The sequence below is a fragment of the Canis lupus genome, chromosome 8 (genome assembly GCF_048164855.1).
Source record: "Canis lupus baileyi chromosome 8, mCanLup2.hap1, whole genome shotgun sequence".
Classification (NCBI taxonomy): Eukaryota; Metazoa; Chordata; class Mammalia; order Carnivora; family Canidae; genus Canis; species Canis lupus.
Genome location: NC_132845.1, coordinates 34,170,895 through 34,191,025, shown reverse-complemented (window position 1 = coordinate 34,191,025; position 20,131 = coordinate 34,170,895). Strand labels below are relative to the sequence as shown.

General features: G+C 42.3%; 1 protein-coding gene across 1 annotated transcript in view; it reads left to right on the top strand.

Moving 5' to 3' along the window:
- The first annotated feature begins 1,951 nt into the window (after nucleotides 1–1,951).
- LOC140638076 (mitochondrial adenyl nucleotide antiporter SLC25A24) overlaps nucleotides 1,952–20,131 on the top strand; it is a 48,193-nt gene continuing 30,013 nt past the window's right edge. The window contains exons 1-3 of the mRNA XM_072834763.1: nucleotides 1,952–2,167; nucleotides 13,712–13,838; nucleotides 17,554–17,641. Coding sequence (XP_072690864.1) covers nucleotides 1,985–2,167; nucleotides 13,712–13,838; nucleotides 17,554–17,641 — 398 coding nt within the window. The 5' untranslated portion in view covers nucleotides 1,952–1,984. The remainder of the gene's footprint in view (nucleotides 2,168–13,711; nucleotides 13,839–17,553; nucleotides 17,642–20,131) is intronic.

Here is a 20,131-nt window from a genome sequence, read left to right as displayed (position 1 = left end):
TAAACATCATAAATAGTTTTGATTTTTACAGTGATTTTTTTTTAAAGATTTTATTTCTTTATTCATGAGAGACACAGCGAGAGAGGCAGAGACATAGGCAGAGGGAGAAGCAGGCTCCCTTCCAGAGCCTGATGCAGGAGGGACTCAATCCCAGGACCCCAGGATCACGACCTGAGCGGAAGGCAGACGCTCAACCACTGAGCCACCCAGGTGCCCTTACAGTGAATTCTTATTCTATTTTACTCACGTTTAAGTCAGGTAGGTACTAATTAAAGTCACATTTATTGAGGTCTGATTTCCACAGAGTAAAATTAAACATTAAATAATTAAAATTAGTGTACAGTGCTGTTCATTTTAACAAAGTCACACAGTTGTATAACCACCAGCATAATAAAAACCTAAACAGTTTCATCACCCCTCAAAGCTACCTTATGCTCTTACATGTAGTCAATACCTCCCACCCCGCAGCCCCTGGCAACCGTGGATCTGGTTTCTGTCCCTATACTTTTGCGTTTTCCAAAATGCCAGGTAGTGCATTGTATAGTAGTTTATTCCTTTTTATCACTAAGTAGTGTTCCATTGTATAAAAGCGACTCAGGCTGCGTTTTTGTGTGAACATAAATTTTCTCAGTCAAAATTTTGACAGGCAATTCCTGTAATGACTACAAGAAAAAAAGCATTCAAGTCTTGGAGGACTGTTTCAAGCAGCCTCTCTTTGAGTACAGAGCATCCGCAGTGGAGGTTAAAAGGGATTTTTAAAGACAGAAACTTTGAAGGCTTTTCCAAAGGAAGAGGGTAATCCTTAGCAAGACTGGAAATCGGAAGCAATATAAAGAAATAAGTTGGTCTCATAGTGATTTAACTAAACAGGCAATCCTCATACAACATACAACTGTGTTATGAGGCCGATATTCATACTCTGATTTTACGGATGAGGGAGGTTACATACAATGGTCTCGACCCGGAGCAAAAATTTGGAAAACAGGAAGAAAAACTTTTGAAATTCAATTCAAATTTGAAATTGAAATTCAAATTATTGAAGCCTAGTGCTCAAAATTTGGCTCTAGGTTTGGGCATTTTGTCTGTCCAGGCAATACATGTGTGCCTATCTTCAGATTTGAAAAACCTGCTCTCGTTACGCTACGGCTCAGAACCCGGGCACCTCCTACTTCCCAAGGTCCGTGGTAGGAAGTGAGCCCCAGGCCTCGCCCCTGCGCTCTTCCTGAGAGAGGCCCGAGGTTTCCCTGCCGAGCGCTTTTGGCAAATGCTCCCTGGGATTTATCAGGGTTCGGATCATACTAAGCTGTAGAGCAAAGGAGATCCCTGGTTTTACCACCCCCTGCCTGGATGAACCTTGATCCAAAGAGCCTTGAGTTTCTCCGTCTTTTGCCCCCAGCTCTACTGAGGTATAAGTGAAGTATAATGCCTAGTGGTTTTAGGTGTTCCTTTTTTTTTTTTTTTTTTAAATTGCTTTCAGATTTAGCTCCTCTGCTTCTTCCAGCAGAATTCCCACCCCAGGTGCAAACACCCAACTTCCTCATTTTTGTCAGTGGAAACCAGGCCCAGAGATGCGGTACCCCTGGAGCCACGGGAGGCAGTGGGGGCGCCGCCGTGCCGGGGCCTGCGCGGGGGACGACCCCGGGCGCTCGGGGGGGTGGGGGAGGGGCTCGCGGCCGGGACCCCGGCTTCGCAGCGCCCTCGCCTCCCGCTCCTTCCCCGGGGCCCGCTCCCCTCCCCCCTCCCCCCTCCCCGGGGGCGGGCGCCGCGCAGGCTCCTCCCGAGACGGGCGCGGCCACTCCCTGCGCCGGCCGGGCGGGGTCGGGGGCTCGGCTCCTGCGCCCTCGCCGCCCGCCGACGACGCGCGGGGCCTCGTCTCCCTCCCCCGGGCCGCGCGGGTCCTCGCCTCCCCCCCGGCCCTCCCCCCTGCCCGCCTCCCCCTCTCCCCGCCGCGCCCCCCCCGGGCCGGGCCGCCGCGCCCCCGACCATGCTCGGCCGCTTGCGGGGCTCCGTGGCGCCCACGGCGGCCTGCCAGGACGCGGAGCGGCGGACGCGCTACGAGGCCCTGTTCCAGCAGCTGGACCACAACCGGGACGGCGTGGTGGACGTGGGCGAGCTGCAGGAGGGGCTGCGGAGCCTGGGCATCCCCCTGGGCCGCGAGGCCGAGGAGGTGGGGCGCGGGCGCGGGGCGCGGCGGGAGGCGGGGGGGGCGCGGCGGGGAGAGGGGGAGGCGGCGGGGACCGTGGGCGCCACCCGGCGGGCCCCGAGGTCGGGCCCCGAGGTCGGGCCCCGCGCCGCTCCCCGGCCGAACCCGGCGCCGCAGCCCCGCCTGCCGCGGTCTTTCCGGGGGGAATTCGTGCACGAGCGCCGTGGCCCGCTGAGACCACAGTACTTTTGGTCTGAATGCATCCGGGGCCCTGGTTGCAAAATGTGATCACAAAGAATTTTTTTTTTTTTAACTCTCAGCTTTTGCCAATACTTAATCATACTTCTGTTTGGTTCTGGCCTCGTTGCTGTCGGGCTTCCGCGGGCCCCGGGTCCTGTAGGAGGCTCGCACTTTGCATCCCTTAGAGGCCTCCGGGTCTGGTGCTGCAGAACTTTGGAGACCCAGTCGCCTGTCTCCTCCGCGGCCTGTCAAGAGAGGCAACAGCCCATGGCTTAAGACCTTCTTAATGTCCTGAGCAATTGATCTGAAGGGTTGGCCTGTCGCTGAGCTGCAGCTTCAACTTCTCTGAGTCATTTTAATTGTCCCTGAAGTTCAGCGCCTCTAGCAGGGTGGAGATACTTGGAACCTCTCCAACCCTTCTGAAACGTCAGAGGACATTCCCTAGTCCAAGAGGGAAGGGGATTAAACTCCAAGAGCCAGCAACTGTTTCACAGTTCTATTTTAAGCTACTCGTTCGATGTCTTTAGTAGTTCCAGGTTCCTTTAGTTTATTTACTGTTTCTTATTGAATCAGATTTAGTAAGTTACGATTTTTAGAAAACTGTTTATTTATCCAAGGTTCGTGATATTCACTTATGATTTTTAAAAAATTCGACTATATGTGTAGTGATATACTCTATTTCATTTGATATCGAGCTCCACCCTTACTCCCCTTTCAATCTTGCCAAAGATTTGTCTATTTTATTTATACTTTGAAAGAACCAACTTTTGGGCCTTTTTTTTTAAAAAAATATTTTGTGTATTCATGAGAGACACACAGAGAGAGGCAGACACAGGCAGAGGGAGAAGCAGGCTTCCCCATGGGGAGGGGAGCCCGATGTAGGACTCGATCCCAGGATCACAACCTGAGCCAAAGGCAGATGCTCAACCACTGAGCCGAGCCACCCAGGCGTCCCTTACTTTTGGTACTTTTTGTTGATGGTCTCTCTTTAATTTTTTTCTCATTATGTTTGTGTATTTCCTTCTACTTTCTTTGGGTTTACTCATTTGCTCTCTAATTTTTTAGTTGAATGCCTGATTCCTTAGTTTTGAGCTCCAGTATCCCTTTACTCACTTCTTTAGCCACATCCCACAAGTTTGTATTTTATTTACTTCCAAGTATTTTCTAATTTCCAATGTGATTTCATCTTTGATCCATGATTTATTTAAATGTGTGCTTTTCAGTTTCCAAAGACATACTTTTTCAGTTCTCTGAAAATATGAATAAGATAGATAAGCCTCTGGCAAGTTTAATTAATAAAATATGAACTCAAAAACAGGAATAAAAAATGTGTTTGGTTCTCCAGAATTTATATGTGAACAAATTATAAAGTTCTATAAAATCATGTGTATGCATAGAATAGGATAGCATGTATTTATCACAATCATATATATTTTATTTATTTTTCTTTAAAATATTTTATTTATTTATTCATGACGGACACAGAGAGAGAGAAGCAGGCTCCATGCAGGGAGCCTGACGTGGGACTCGATCCCGGATCGAGGGATCCACTCCAGGATCACGCCCCAGGCTGAAGGTGGCACTAAACCGCTGAGCCACCAGGGCTGCCCGCAATCATATGTATTTTATGCATAAGCATATGTACCCATATATAATATCACTCTTTGTGCTTATATTAGATCTTATTAACTAATCCCAGGACTCTTTTGACTGGTACCTTCTTCAATAAAAGGTTAGTAAAGGCTACTTATGGATGATGGGAGTTAAATTTTTACTTTTTTCTTCACAATTTTTGTATTATTTCAACTTTTAAAAATAATTATATGTTGTTATTGTTAGGGGGGGAAAGAAGAGGGTTTTATTTTTATAAACATCACCTCCTCTGAGATAAGCCTTTCCAGACCACCCTCTCTAAGAGTTGATCACACCCTACTACCTGTAGGTCCTTGGTCTCACATGTCACTACTGTTATAATTTTTAAAAGGTATTATTTTTAGTTATCCACTGTACCCTCCACTGAGACCAAGCATCTCAAAGATGAGGGTCACATCTTAGTCATCTAGGCAGAGTAATGCACGCAGACTTAGGACTGTGATTTCAAACAGCCTAAATAAGGAAGAGGCTTATGTGAGGAAAATTACAGAAAAAAAAAGATAAAAATTTAATTGTAAAGTAGTTGTTAGTGCTTCTATTTTTATCATGTATAGGACAAGATGACCAAAAAACTTCCTATTGGAAGATATCAAGAAATGCTGTATAAAATAAGATAGTTTTTTTAAATGAAGACTATTTTTTAAAAGCAGTTAAGTTTAATTGAGAGGATGTTACAGAGATTTCCCATATATCATCTGCCCTTGCGTATCACATGTACAATCTCCCCCATTGTCAGCCTCACTCAACAGAATGGTGCTTTTTTTTTTTAAACTAAGGGTGAACCTACATTGACACATCATTATCACCCAAAGCCCATAGCTTACCTGAGGGTTCACTCTTGATGTTGTACATTCTCCAGGTTTGGACAGAAGTGTAATGACACGTATCCATCATACAGAAGATTTTCACTGCCCTAAAAATCCCGTGCCCTGCCTATTGACCCTTGCCCCTCAACTGCTGATTTTTTTATTGGCTCCATAGTTTTGCCAGGTAAACATCTTTTTACCTGCATAAGAAAATAAGAAAAAGCCAATCAAACTGTCTGGGTTTAAATCTTAGTTCTGCTACTTACTAGTTAACTCTGGACAATTTTCTTTTTTTAATTGAAGCATGGTTGACACACGGTGTTACATTAATTTCAGGTGTACAACATAGTGATTTGACAGCTCTATGGGTTCTGCTGTGCTCACCACAAGTGTAGATTATGACCTGTCCTCATACAGCGCTCCTACAGTGCTATCAGCTCTCTTCCCTGTGCTGTGCCTTTCATCCCCATGACTTACTCCACAACTGGAAGCCTCTACCTCCCACTCCCCTTCACCCATTTTGCCAGTATCCCCACCCTTCTCTGGGTTTTCTCTGAGTTTTCTTCATCTCTCTAGGTCCAATTTCCTCAACTGTGACAGAGGCAACACTAGTACCTATCTTAGAGGGTTATTGTGAAGAATAAATGAATTAAAATATGTAAAGTACTTAGAAAAATGCCTGGTACCTAATAAGCAATCAATTAACCGTTAATTACCGTTAATTACATCACTACCGAAAGAGGGCAAAGACTCCCTCTATGATTGTGGATTTGCCAACTTTTGTTTATAATTGTGTCAATTTCCCCTTTTATATATATATTTTTAAAAATATATTTTATTTATTTATTCCTGAGAGACACAGAGAGAGGCAGAGAGAGAAGCAGGCTCCATGCCTGGAGCCCCACGTGGGACTCAACCCCGGGTCTCCAGGATCACGCCCTGGGCTGAAGGCAGCACTAAACGGCTGAGCCACCTGGGCTGCCCTCCCCTTTTATATTTTAAAAAGAGACTGTATAGTGAACTCTACTACTGATGTATTCAAATGTAGCATTTGAGTATCCTCCTGGTGAAACAATCCTTTTAACAATATACTTTTTTTTGCCTATCCTTATAGCTTAGTTTTCAAATTCCTGAATTACTACCAGAGTGTTGCCCTCAAACAGTTATTTCCCAGGTCACCACTGGGAAATTGCCAGCACTGCGCTCCCACCTTGTGTAAGACATTATTCTTGCCTCATACTCTACTCAGGTCTCTGCCAGTTGGGTGGTGAGTGAGCCAGTTTCCAAATCCCATGTTACCACCTCTGGTGTTGGACTACTCTTGGTATTGTCAGTTCTAGTCTTCTGAGGAGCAGAAACCAAGATGGGACTGGGTGTGCAAAAGGTTCATTGGGAGAAATGCTTGTGATGGGTAAGAGAAAGGAGAAAATATGTAAGTCAGGGGGGAAGGCGGTTTAAGACCATGAGTGTATTATGTGGCGATTTCATGCCTGTGGACCAGGCATTCCATGAGCCAGGTAGTGGTGCTATCTAAGCATCTGTGGGTAGGAGAGGGAAACCCTTACCTGAAGAGGAATCTGTTCCTGTAGGCATGAGCCAGTACCCCTTTCAGAACAGGAGGCCTCAATGTAACTGAATTTCCACCTGGTGACTGGTTGATCTTCTTGAAGAATAGTGTCATGTCGGTGGCTGACAGAGGCCAGGTCATGAAAGACATTTGGGGCCTGCTGAGTGGTTTGGATTTTATATGAATAATGGGAGCCTTAGGAAGTTTTAAGTAAGAGAGGGACAAAGGCAGACTTAGGTTTTAGGAAGATCACTCTGGTGGCTGTGTGGAAATAGATGGAGGAAGAGAGGGTGTTGAGGCAGGCCTGGGAAACAGTAGCCAACCAAATACTTGGAATTAGGATTACATGGTCAGTCGGGGTGGGGGGTGTTGAGATTTCAGCGGCATAAATCAAGGATTTGCATAATGTCAAGGATGGGGGAGACTATCTACTTGAGTATCTAGAAATGAGAACTGAGGTGACTCTTCAAGGGATGGCTTCAAGATAATAGTTTGCATCTAAGACAGATAACTCAGCTAGATGTGAAATCCCTCTAAATTTCCACCTGATTTTATCTCCTCTCCATGTTTCCAAGCTTTTGTAATGAATTCAGCATTTAGAAGGGAGCAAATTTCTGTAGGCCTTCAATGGAAAAAAATATGAACTATAAAAGCAGAGTGTAGAAAAGAGGCATACAGAATACAGTAGCTAACTAACCATTACTAAGTGTTCCAAGAATACCCAGGGAGAAAAGGACTTCAAAGCAAGGTCTGCTTTTTAGAGTATTTTCTATTTTGTATATTTTCTCCTCCTTATTGTGTGTTTTTCATCAAAGGCCATGTTAGAATATTCTCAAGCACAGTGTCAATGTTGGGATATCATTTGAGGTACTCTAAGGAACAAGTTTTAGAACATTAAAGAATAGAGGAAAATCTGAATTTTAATTTACTCAGATGGAACTTGTGAGGAAAATAAACTGATGGAGAAGAGTCAGCAGTTTTAGCTGGAAGTATGCTTATTTTGTTTGAATTTAGGCTTGGGAGAATTTGGAGCAGGGCAGGGCCAAAAAAACAAACATTGCATCCCCCCCAACCCAAAAATTTCCCAGATGTAAGAATTAAGGCAGTAAAATGAAAAAAAGGGAATCTTGCCCAATAGGATTTTACAGGTATTTTTTTCTTCTCCAATCTTGGCATCATTTTAGTGGTTCCTCTTTTATTAGTGTGTGGAAGAGAAAGGGAGCCATATTTTGTAGAGTATAAAGGTATTCTGTGTTCAAGTTCAGAGCTGGCTGGCTTGACAGATGTGTTTAGTTGGCCTGGTAAATTACAGGCAGTTTTCTTTTTATTTATTTATTTTTAAGATTTTATTTATTTATTCATGAGAGACAGAGAGAGGCAGAGACACAGGCAGAGGGAGAAGCAGGCTCCCTGCAGGGAGCCCGATGTGGGACTTGATCCCAGGACCCAGGATCACGACTTGAGCCGAAGGCAGACACTCAACCACTGAGCCACCCAGGCACCTCAATTACAGGCAGTTTTATTTATTTATTTATTTATTATTATTATTATTATTATTTTTAGTTACAGGCAGTTTTAAAACTAAGTTGTTTGGGGTACTTGTGTGGTTCAGTCGGTTAAGTGTCCCACTCTTGATTTTGGCTCAGGTCATGATCTCAGCGTCCTGGGATCAAGTCATGCCTGGGGCTGCATGCTCAGGAGGAGTCGCCTTCTCTCCCTGTCCCTTTGTCCCTCCCATTCTTTCTTCGGGCATGTGTGCTCAAGCTCTTAATCTTTCTCTCTCTAAATAAATAAACCTTAAGCACACACACACACACACACACACACTCACACACACACACACACACACACACACACACACACACAAAACCCCTAAGTTGTTTGTCGTATTTTCATGTGTACAAACTCTTACTGTAACTTTCTTTTTTTTTAATTTTTTTTTAATTTTTATTTATTTACTTATGATAGTCACAGAGAGAGAGAGAGGCAGAGACACAGGCAGAGGGAGAAGCAGGCTCCATGCACCGGGAGCCCGATATGGGATTCGATCCTGGGTCTCCAAGATCGCGCCCTGGGCCAAAGGCAGGCGCCAAACCGCTGTGCCACCCAGGGATCCCTGTAACTTTCTTAAGAAATATTTGTCACCATCAGGGGCCTAAGACTATTAAAACAGAGCAAGAAGGGAAGCAGCATGGCCAATGAGTTCCATGCTTCCTATGACTGTTCAGGCTTGGTGAAGTAATTTAACCCATTACTTTACTTTCCTTATTCTTAAAATGCAAATATATTCCACGACTCCTGGACAGAGCTTTTATCAAGATCACATGTGACTGGATATGAAAATTGATGCAAAAAAGCCTTTAGAATCTGATGTCACAGGTACTAGATAACGGGCTCCTAGACTCTCTGTTCTCAGGGGTATCAAGTGTATGCTGAATGATTAGAAAGTGTCCGACAAGTGGCTGGACTGGGCAACCTAATTTAAGGGCTCTTCCAACTCTGATATTCTGTGATTATTTTGATTTTATATTTGTAACTACAGATGGGATAGTGTCACATACAAGGACAGTAGCTTAGCGAATGTGTATTGCTTTGAATGGAATTTCTTTTCGGGGTTTCACTCTGTGGCATAGTTCCTCTATTAACAAGAGGGCTTTATTTCATTAGCATTTCTGTTGTGAGAAACATAATTTCTAAAGGAAATACAATAGAGAGGTCATCGAGGTACCTTTTAAGGCATCATAGCAGGGAGATTATGGTATAAGAAAAACTGTGAATTCCCAATACACTTATGTCAAGTGTTCTAAAATACATTACATCGTACCTTTTGTGTTTTTCTCCTTATATCCTGAAATCTGATGTTATCCCTTCTTTGAGACTCTTTATTTTGGAAAGAATGAAAAAAATGGAAGAATTCTTTCATAAGGCATAAAATACCCTTTCCACTTAGCTGTTAGTCTCCTTCCCAAATCCCAACGTTTTGTTTCCCTGACTGGGCCACAATCATGGTCATTTGTCTCTTTATTTTCTTATCTCTGGTTGGTGTTGCTCTCACTCCCTCTTTTCCACCTGGTAAATTACTACCCGTTTGCTCAAGGCTTCAGCTCACCTATTTTGTAATTTTACCCTAGTGCAGTCAGAATTCTTTCTTCTATAAACATTCCAGTTAAGATGTTTAGAAGTAAATAAGCTACCACAAGGCAACACACTGTAAGGACGCTGCTTGACACCTTTTGACCACTCTGAGTTACAAAGATGTTATCTTTTTAAGGGTCACATAGGGTCCACTGAGAAGTCTGCATTGGACAGGATCTATGAAAACAGCAAGAGGATTTGTTGAGAAAGTTTGATGCCTCATTCTGAAATCTAGAATATCATATCTACTTCATTCTCTGGTGCAATGTGTGTAGTGGTTATTCCTATGAGCTGTGGAATCAGACCAGAGTTCACATGTTTTCACCATTTGCTACACTTGTGACTTTGGGTGAGCTCTTTAATACCCAGAAACCTATCCCAAATGCAAACTTGGCATGGGCAGAGCTACAGGGTAGTAGTACAAGTATTACATTCCTTCACTTAATATTTTGGAATAGTGCCAGACGCTGTTCAATGACCTGGGGATATAGTGGTGAACAAGACAGGTCCCTCAACTGTGTCCTCCCAACTTTCCGTAGAGGAGGTCTATTTGTGTTGGATGGGTGGGTATGGTAATTAGAAGCAAATGAGAAACAGGATAATTTTTAGTTTTTTAAAGATTTTATTTATTTATTCATGAGAGCCACAGAGAGAGAGGCAGAGACCCAGGCAGAGGGAGAAGCAGGCTCCCCGCAGGGAGTCTGGTGCAGGACTCGATCCCAGGACCCAGGATCATGACCTGAGCTGAAGGCAGATGCTCAACGACTGAGCCACCCAGGTGCCCCTAGGATCATTTTTAAAAGTAGAAAGCATTGTTGACTACAACAAAAATAGTTGCCCTTTAATTAGTTTAAGATCACCAACTGGATGTTTTGCTCCCTCCTATCAGTTGTGTAAAATTCTGTCAGTCTGTTTTCCTTGTTACTCTGGCCATGACTTGTCTTTCCTCCTTGGACCACTGGACCCTTGTGCCCCGCCTGGATGTCTATGTGCTGTGACTCCCTGGGACTCCGTGTCTTCTCTGCAGTGCACAGGGACCCCGCAGGCTGTACAGTTCTCTTGTGTGGGAGAATTTGTTGTTGATTGGGCCACAGCACGTCTTGTGAAACAGCATTAGATGTTTGCCACTGCCTAGTGGCTCTGGAGGGAAGTGTGCATTGCCAAGCCTGCGGTGGTACTTGGAGCCACCGGGTGCAGCCTCCTCCTGGGGCAGGCCTGTGGGTATTTCATGCGTGGGGCAGGCCCCTCTCTGTATGTTTGTCAGTACCTGACAGGATGAACGAGTAGAGCCAGAGCTAACAGATAACGGCCTGGTTAAATTTGCTTTGTGATTTTTTTTTTTAAATTTATTTTCTTGGAGTAGCTTTAGGTTCACAGAAGAACGAAGAGGAAGTCCTAGAGATTTCCTGTATACTCCCTGCCCCCACACATGAATCGCCTCCCCATTGTCAACATCCCCCCCAGCCTGTTACATGTGTTACGACTGATAAACCTGTATTGACACATCATCACCAAAAGTCGGTAGTTTGCCACAGGATTCCCTTTTGGTGGCATTCTCTGGGTTTGGATAGATGTATAGTGTGACCTGCGTCCATGTTTACAGTGTCATAGGGACTATGTTTTCTCTGCCCTAAGAAAATCCCCAGGGTGCTGCCCATTCATTCCGCCACTCTCTCCCCCAAACCCCTGGCAACCACTGAGCTTTTTTTTTAATTTAAAAATTTTTTTTTATTTATTTATGACAGTCACACAGAGAGAGAGAGAGAGAGAGAGGCAGAGACACAGGCAGAGGGAGAAGCAGGCTCCATGCAGGGAGCCCGACGTGGGATTCGATCCCGGGTCTCCAGGATCGCGCCCTGGGCCAAAGGCAGGCGCCAAACCGCTGCGCCACCCAGGGATCCCCCACTGAGCTTTTTAATGTGTTCCTAATTTTGCCTTTTCCAGAATGTCCTAAGCTGGAGTCCTATAGCATGCGGCCTTCCAGGTTAGCTTCTTGCACTTAGTAATATGTAATGGGCCTTCAGGGCCCCCCTGTCTTCCTGCCTTGATGCTTTATTTCTTTTTAGCCTTGCGTCAACTCCGCGTCCAGCGTGCCCGGCCTGCTCGTGCCTTCGCCCACTGACCGCCTCCGGGCGGTTCCCGGGTTCTGGCGGTCGCGGACGGCGCTGCTCCGCGGCGTGTGTGTGCCCGGTGCGCGGCCCGGGCGGCTCTGCGGGCGGATGCGGGCGCGGCTGCTGGGCGCTGGGGGGGTGGGGGTCGGGGTGGGGGTCGGGGTGCGGGGGATGTCCCAGCAGCGACCCAGGACAGGGCCCGGGATCCATAGGAACCCGACAGTCGGCCGCGAGGGCGGGGTGCCTGTTACCCCCAAGGTGGAATGTTCCCCGCGAAACCCCGCTTACCGTTTCGGGGGGAGCAGGCGAGGTCAGGGGGAGACGTGAAGGGAAGCGGGGGGCTCTGGGCGCGGGGGGCGCCGGGGGAGGTCGGAGCCCTGCACCCCGAGCGGGGCTCTGCGAGGAGGCCTGGAGGAGCGACCGAATTTACTTATTTATTTTTTAAGATCTTACTTATTCACAAGAGAGAGAGAGAGAGAGAGAGAGAGAGAGAGATCCAGATCCACAGGGAACCTTCTATTTCAGGGGAACACTGATGGGGCTTTTCCTCCCCGGGTGACAGTAGCATCTTTAGCCAGTTCTGTCTGTCACATGTCCCCAGCTTCCCTAGTAGAAAATTTATTTATATAAATTAAGAATTCATCAATTACAAAAATAGAAATGGTACTTACATAATGACAAGAAAGAAAAGATAGAGTTTTTTATTTTGATAATAGATTTTATGAATGTTTTTTTTATGAATGATTTTTTATATGACTTTTTACTGTGAAGGGTGAGAGACTGAATATAAAAGTGGACAATGATTTGCTCATATTTAAAATTTAACTTTGACCCACAACTTAGATCAACCTGCTCAGGACACGAACCTCTTTTCTATGGTAAACAACCCAGGGTACCAACCTGCTGTAAGTCAGACTTACAGGACAGCAGATTGCTATCTCTAGAGACAATCCAGGTAGCAAAATAATAACTTCTATAACAATCAGCCCCGAATAGTCAGAGGTTGATTGCTACCTGACAGCTTCCCGAAGTTTCGTCCCTACTTCCAATCTAGGACCAAGTAGAGAAAGTGAAGTATGTACCCCTAACCATCACACAGGGTGCACAACCTCTAATTAGCCTGCCTGCAGCTTCCCCAGGCCAAGAGCCACCAATCAGGACACACCTGAAGCCCCGCCCCCCAATAAAGCTTGCCTAGTCCTCTGCCTGCCTTTGGGTTCAGCCAAAACTGACCGTGGCTGACTCCCTTGCTATAGTAAGCTCAGAACAAATAGCCTTTGCTTTTCTCATTTGACTGGTTTTCACTTATTTCTATAGAGGAATACAAAAGAAAATTCAAAAGGGAACCCCTAGTCTTGCCCCATTATTGTAAGTTGGAGTCCTGATTTGCCATAAGAAAGGGCAAAGTAATATGGGTAAAAATAAATCAAACTGTTCAAAGATAGGGTCAGGGATGTCCTTTAGCTTGTAATTTCCAAAATGATAGTCATTTTCTGGTATTTCTATTGACCAAAATATAAACTTCTTAGATGGAACTTTAGTATGTAAGTGGGGCCCCAGAATCCTATGCCATTTGCTCTTGGATTATGTACATCTCGGTATATGTTGAGTAATCAGAATGTAATTTCCAGATGAACGTGATCCTCAACTAATCTGTAAAAGTAAATAAGCAGTAATTATTTTTCAGTGACAATATAAATGTATTTGCTTTTATTTATGTTTTTTTGGGGAGAGCGTGTGTGGGGAGGAGTTGGGAGGGGCAGAGGGAGAGGCAGAGAGAGAATCTTGAACAGGCTCCCCTGCCCCCTGATGTGGGGTTTGATCTTATGGCCTTGTGATGAGCCAAAATCAAGAGTCCCTGGCTTAACTGACTGTGCCACCCAGGCACCACAGGAAAAATACTGTTTTGGACATCTAAATTGCATGCTAGGTCAAGTATCTTGGAGTTTATAAAATGCTTGTCTTAGAGGAAAACAGCCAGTCTGCTCAAAGTATATGTATATCCAAATAATTTAGTAATTTAGCCTATTAAAAAAATCTTTTTTCTTTTTTATAGAAAATCTTTACTACTGGTGATACCAACAAAGATGGAAAGCTGGATTTTGAAGAATTTATGAAGTACCTTAAAGACCATGAGAAAAAAATGAAATTGGCATTTAAGAGTTTGGACAAAAATAATGATGGTGTGTCTTCATTTTGTATTCCTCACCAGCTATGAAGAAGCACTTCTCATATATCCAAGAGTATAAAACAATGTGCATTTAGTCTCTTCTTTTAGAAAATAATTACTAGTAGTTTTAGTACTTGTCTTTCATAGTAATGTGATTTTTCTATAGAATTTATGTTTTTAGTGGGGAAAGGCATAGCTTTGTCTATCAAATTAAAAACTGTGTATATGTTCACTATAAATATTATGCTGATTTGACTTAAAGTTATAGGTTAAAAATAATAATTATGTTCTCTGGGCAAGAGATATTTGGTTTTGTTTATATATAGACATAAAGTTACATATTGTAAAATTTAAAAGACCTTTCAGGTTATATTACATTTAATAATCTTTTTGAAAGAATGAGTTTAAAGCAACTCTGATCATGAAAATTGGGAGAAAAAAAATATTTAAATATGTAACTTTTTTTTTTTTAATTAAGTAAACTCTACCCCCAGTGTGGGGCTCAAACTTACTACTACTCTGAGATCAAGAGTCCAGAGTAGCCCCTAAAGATGTATCTTCTGGTTGGGGTTTTGGTTTCACTATTTAGATTACTAGTTTAAAGTTAGAATTCCAGTGTATAGAGTAAAAAGCAAGTGCCACAGTAGGAGAAAGGTTGGAGCTATGAAACCCTTATCACCAGAGGTAGCCTTTGACAGGAAGTGGTAATTTATTTTTAAAAATTATAATGTAGGGCAGCCCAGGTGGCTCAGTGGTTTAGCGCTGCCTTCGGCCCAGGGTGTGATCCTGGAGTCCCGGAATCGAGTCCCACATCGGGCTTTCTGCATGGAGCCTGCTTCTCCCTCTGCCTGTGTCTCTGCCTCTCTCTCTCTCTCTCTCTCTCTGTCTCTCATGAATAAATAAATAAAATCTTTTAAAAAATTATAATGTATAAAAACTTAATAAAAAGATAAAATAAAGCCTAAAATGCATCCTCAAACCCCTCCCTGTATGTGAATAGTCAGGGTCATTCCATTCACAAACTTGTTATTCAAGAAACAAGTTAAACAAATAGATTGAGGAAAAAATATGACTCATACCTGAGTTGGGCAAGTTTTTTTTGTCAAAGGCCAGATATTTTAGCTTTGTGGGCCATGTGGTCTCAGTTGCAGCTGCTTATCTCTGCTATCATACTGCGAACAGCCATAAACAATGTGTATATGAATAAACATGGCTGTGTTCCTTTAAAACTTTATTTACAAAAGCAGGCAATAGACCTTATTTGGCCCCTTGTTAATATTGAATATTAACTTTAGTTTAGGTATCAAGCAAATTTCTTCTAACAACTAAACCCTTTGAATGGTTTTGATGGCTCAAGTCTGTGACACTCATCTAGGAGGCTGCGTTTGTAGTGGAAGGTAGTGCTATTTGAACATTTGTTACCTCCTCTAAGTCTTACACTATATGCCCCCAAGTCTAGCTTTAGTCCAATCTTCCAGCAAAATGCAGTTTTTTGTAAAGATTTTATTATTTGAGAGAGAAAGTGCATGAGAATGAACAGAGGGAAGGGTATAGGGTGAAGCAGACTCTCTGTTGAGCAGGGAGCCCAACTTGGGGATTGATCCCAGGATCAATCACAACCTGAGCTGAAGGCAGATGCTTAACCAACTGAGCCACCCAGGGCCCTGCAAAATGTAGTTCTTACAATCAGCCTTACTTCTCTGCAAACTTTCGTTCTATCTTGAGTCCACTAAGGTGCAACCACTTAGGTAGGACTGTCTTTATAGTGTGAAGGTAGGCAGTAGCTGGGGGATGGAGCTACCTTGGGGTCATATGTCAGGTAAGCAGGGGTGAATCATCCCAGGATGTAAGCTGTGCCCATATCCGTTCTCTATTTCAGAAAATTCTACATGAACCAGAGGAAATAGTTAAAGGTGAAGTTTTATGATCAGCGAAAATAATTTTTACTTAATTTATCTTGTTTGTAGATTTTCAAACAGTTTCTTATTTTGAGTTCATATTTTTATTTATCAAACTTCTTATAGCATAAACAGTCTTTCTTTATTTGTCGTTTGTGTATTTGAGAATTTGCCTACTTGCTAAAATTTAACCCCAAAAGTAACTCTAAAATCAGTGCTAAAAAAAAATAAATAAATAAAATAAAATAAAATAAAATAAAATAAAATAAAATCAGTGCTTGCAGCATTTTTCCATTCCTTCATGGACTTAACTTCATTTGCTTGGCGAGCACATTTCTAGCTGAGACAGAAGAATATGCTTTCTCATTTTAGTTCTCATACTAAGACAGGTGTCCTTCTCAGTCTATTTAGTGCCATGTTTCTTGCATTTTTGTGCTTTTTGTTGGCAATTTTGCTGTTTAAAATGGCTCCCAAGCATAGTGCTGAAGTGCCATCTAGCATTCATTCCTAAATGCAAGAAGACTGTGTGTGCCTGAGGAAGAAAAATGTGTTTATCACATGTACTTCATTCAGGCATGAATTGTAGCATTTTTGGCCATGAGTTCAAGGTTACCGAGTCAACAGTGTAATATGGGGTTCTATGGTACTTACACACATATATGACAAGGTTTTATATTGGTTGGTTGATAAATATGCTGTGACCAGAGGCTCAAGGGACGTAACCCTGTATTCCCCATAAGGGCCATGGTTTGATGATTCAGGGTTCCTAGTGACCTTGTAGAACATGACTACTGTGAATAATGGGAATTGACTGTGTTTCTTTAAGAGTGCAGATTATAAGAGAGAATTTGCAGAGTGGCATTTAAGGAATTTCATTGCGAACAAATAGATCCCTCTGTTTTTACACTGTGCAGATTCTCCTGTTTCTCTTTTCCTCTCCCCAGGAAAATTCTTTCCAAATCCTGGAATTTCTTCAAAGTTCTTCTCTTAAATGAAGTCTTTCCTTTCACCTCTAACAGTAATTTTTGTCCTCTTATCCTGGAGAACTTTGCCATTAGTACTGTTTGGCATCAGAGCCTCTCGTGCTTTGTTTGATTTCCTCCTATTTCATGCATATTGGTCTTGGGATCATAAGTCTGTGAGCTGCTTGAGGGAAATGCGGCGTTTATCACTCCCATTTATCACTTCTGTTTTCTTTTTCTTCCTCTCTTCTGAGTCCTCTTGTTCTGTCTGCAAAGATGCTCTAATTTCTCTAATAATGATAATCTTCTCTCTTCCATCGTCCTACCATTCTTGCTTTCCTTATTTTTATTGCCAGATTTCTCAAAAGAATGATCCCTATTCTTTGGCTTCTTTTAGTCATTTTCTACATCCTTTGAACCCCTTGCAACACACCTTCATGCATATGAAAATTGCCTAGTCATTTATTAAAATGCAGAAACACATACTTGTGAAATTAATAGATCCTGATGGAATTTGCTTTAAAGTCAGAGCGTCTTGATTTGAATCTCAGTCCTGGTGCTGCTTAATTTGTTACTTGGTGAGGCCATGAAAGCTCTCAGTCTCTTATTCTTTAGGTGGAATACCATTATTTACCTATAAAACTTTAAGGTTTCTGAATGAACTAACGTCTGTGTACTTGTTTCATGTATTTGTTTTGAGTTGGTGTTGCAGTATGTGTGTAAGCAAGTCTGTGACTCACCTAGACTCATGATTTTGCCTTAATGAGTCCAGGGCTTTCCCTTACAAAATGAGAGATTTGAAATTCACGATTTCTAAGACCCTTATCAGTTCTGAGTCTGAGTTTATGCTCTTTTTAATTTTTTAAAGGAATAATTGAGGCTTCCGAGATTGTCCAGTCTCTCCAGATACTAGGTCTAACTATTTCTGAACAACAAGCAGAGTTGATTCTTCAAAGGTAAGCTCTTTATCTTATTATCTTATCTTGACATTAATTTCCATATCTTGTATTAGAGATCTTCATTTTAAGTGTAGCTTAAAACTCTGCAGCTTACCATTACTCAATACCTATGTTCAGTATCTTTCTTTGTCTTCCTTTTTGTTTCATACGCACACATTTAAAGTGTAGGAGTGGGAAGTGGAAGCTCAGACTGGATTCTCTCTTGCAAGGCCTCTGGGGCGGTAGAATGGCAGTAAGGCATTAAATTGTACATAGAGAAGGAGCTAAGCATTTTAGTGCTATTTTTCCCATTTGGTTTCTAAGGTGATAATGAAACTCATTGTTCCAAGAGAAGCCATTCAGCAGATTTATCATATTACTTAACCTCCATGTCACTGGATAAGAGGGAAATTCCAAAGGCTCACAAAGAAACACTGATTTAAACTCTCAGAAAACAGAGATGCCGATTTGAACATTATTGCCCAGGATAATTGGTTCAACTATTTAGTGAGTCAGACCTTTACAGACTTAATGTTTTATTTCACAGGATAGAGCAATAATCTCTGACGTCTCAGTGCCCTTGAAAACTCTTCTCTTGCAAACACACCATAGGGACTAATTTATTTTTTTTTTATGATAACAGAAAGCAGAAAAGGGTGCTTATATTCCTGTGAATGCTTTCAGTCTTTGAGATTAACTAAAGTTAAGTTTAAGAAACTAAAAAGTTTCTGCTAAGTGGCTTTGTTGTTGAATTTATTTCCTTTTATATCTGTACCAGTAGCATTTTTCTCCTTTCTGACTGTTTAGAATTTCTTATAAAAGCCTCTGGTACAGGAGGACCCATGTCTCAGAGCTGGGCATGATGTTGCTGTTGTTAACAGGATGAGGGAGGCTTTCCTGAGGAAATGAGAAACTAAAAATGAAAAGGGGTAAACTGGATTTTGGCAGTGAAATATGAGACATGTAATATTCTCTTGCTGAAGTCACATTCCTCTGGGGAAGTGAAGGTTTTTCTCTGCTTCTTAGGCCAGACATCATATTCCACTACTCCTTTTGATGATAGTTTTAGGAATAATGCAGATTAGAAGCCCAAGTTCTAGAATAGACAGTGGGTAATACAAAAGGATGGATATTTAAAAGTGGCTAAATAAAATTATGGAAGCAAATGTCCATCGACAGATAAATGGATAAAGAAGATTGTGGTGTCTATATATATACACATACCACATGTATATATACACACACAATAGAATATTACTGAGCCATAAAAAGAACAAAATCTTGCCATTTGCAACAACATAGATAGAGCTAGAGAGTATAATCCTAAGTGAAAAAAGGCAGAGAGAGACAAATATCTTATGATTTCACTCAAGTGCAATTTAAGAAACAAAACAAACAATAAAGGGGAAAAAAAGATAAACCAAGAAATAGACTCTTAACTATAGAGAACAAACTGATAGGAGGGTCGGGGATGGGTGAAATAAGTGATGGGATTAAAGAGTACACTGTTGTGATGACTACCAGGTATAAAATTGTTGAATCACTATAATTCATGTGATTCATGAACATGAACTTCATGTTCACTTTACTAGAATTAAAAATAAATAAAAGTGGCTAAATAATTGCATATGTAAATATTTTAGGGCAGCTTATTGATATATGGTTCACATACCATTAAATTTGCTCTTTTAAAAAGTGTATAGCTCAGTGGCTTTTTAATATGTTCACTGAGTTGTGTAACTATCACCACTACCTAATTTTGGAGCATTTTCATCACCACAGAAAGTAACCCCGTACCTATTAGCAGTCACTCCTTATTCCTCCTTTGCAGGCCCCCAGCAATCACCAATCTGCTTTTTGTCTCTTTGGATTTGTCTGTTCTGGACATTTCACCAAAAAATGGAATCATACAATATGTGGCCCTTTGTGTCTGGCTTTTTCACTTAGTGTGGTGTCTTCATAGTTCATCCATATTGTAGTGTGTATCAGCCCTTCATTCCTTTCATAGACCAAGTCACATTCCATTATAAGTATATATCATACTTTGTTTATCCATTCATCAGTAGATAGGCATTTGGGTTGTTTCCATTTTTTTTAAAGATTTTATTTATTCATGAGAGACAGAGAGAGGTAGAGACCTGGTAGAGGGAGAAGCAGGCTTCATGCAGGGAGCCTGATGCGGGACTCAGTCCCAGGACCCCGAGATCACAACCTGAGCCACAGGCACACGCTCAACCACTGAGCCACCCAGGTGCCCCTGGGTTGTTTCCATTTTTTGACTGTTATGAATAATGCATGTACATGTTTTTGTGTGAAGATATGTTTTCAGTTCTCTTGGGTATTACACCTAGAGGTGGAAAGACTAGGTTATATGATAACTCTGTTTACATTTTGAAAAATCGCTAGCCTGTTTTTAAAAGTGACTACATCATTTTATAATACCAACAACCATGTATGAGGGTTTTAGTTTCTCCACACCATCCCAACACTTGTTCTTTGCTGTCTTTT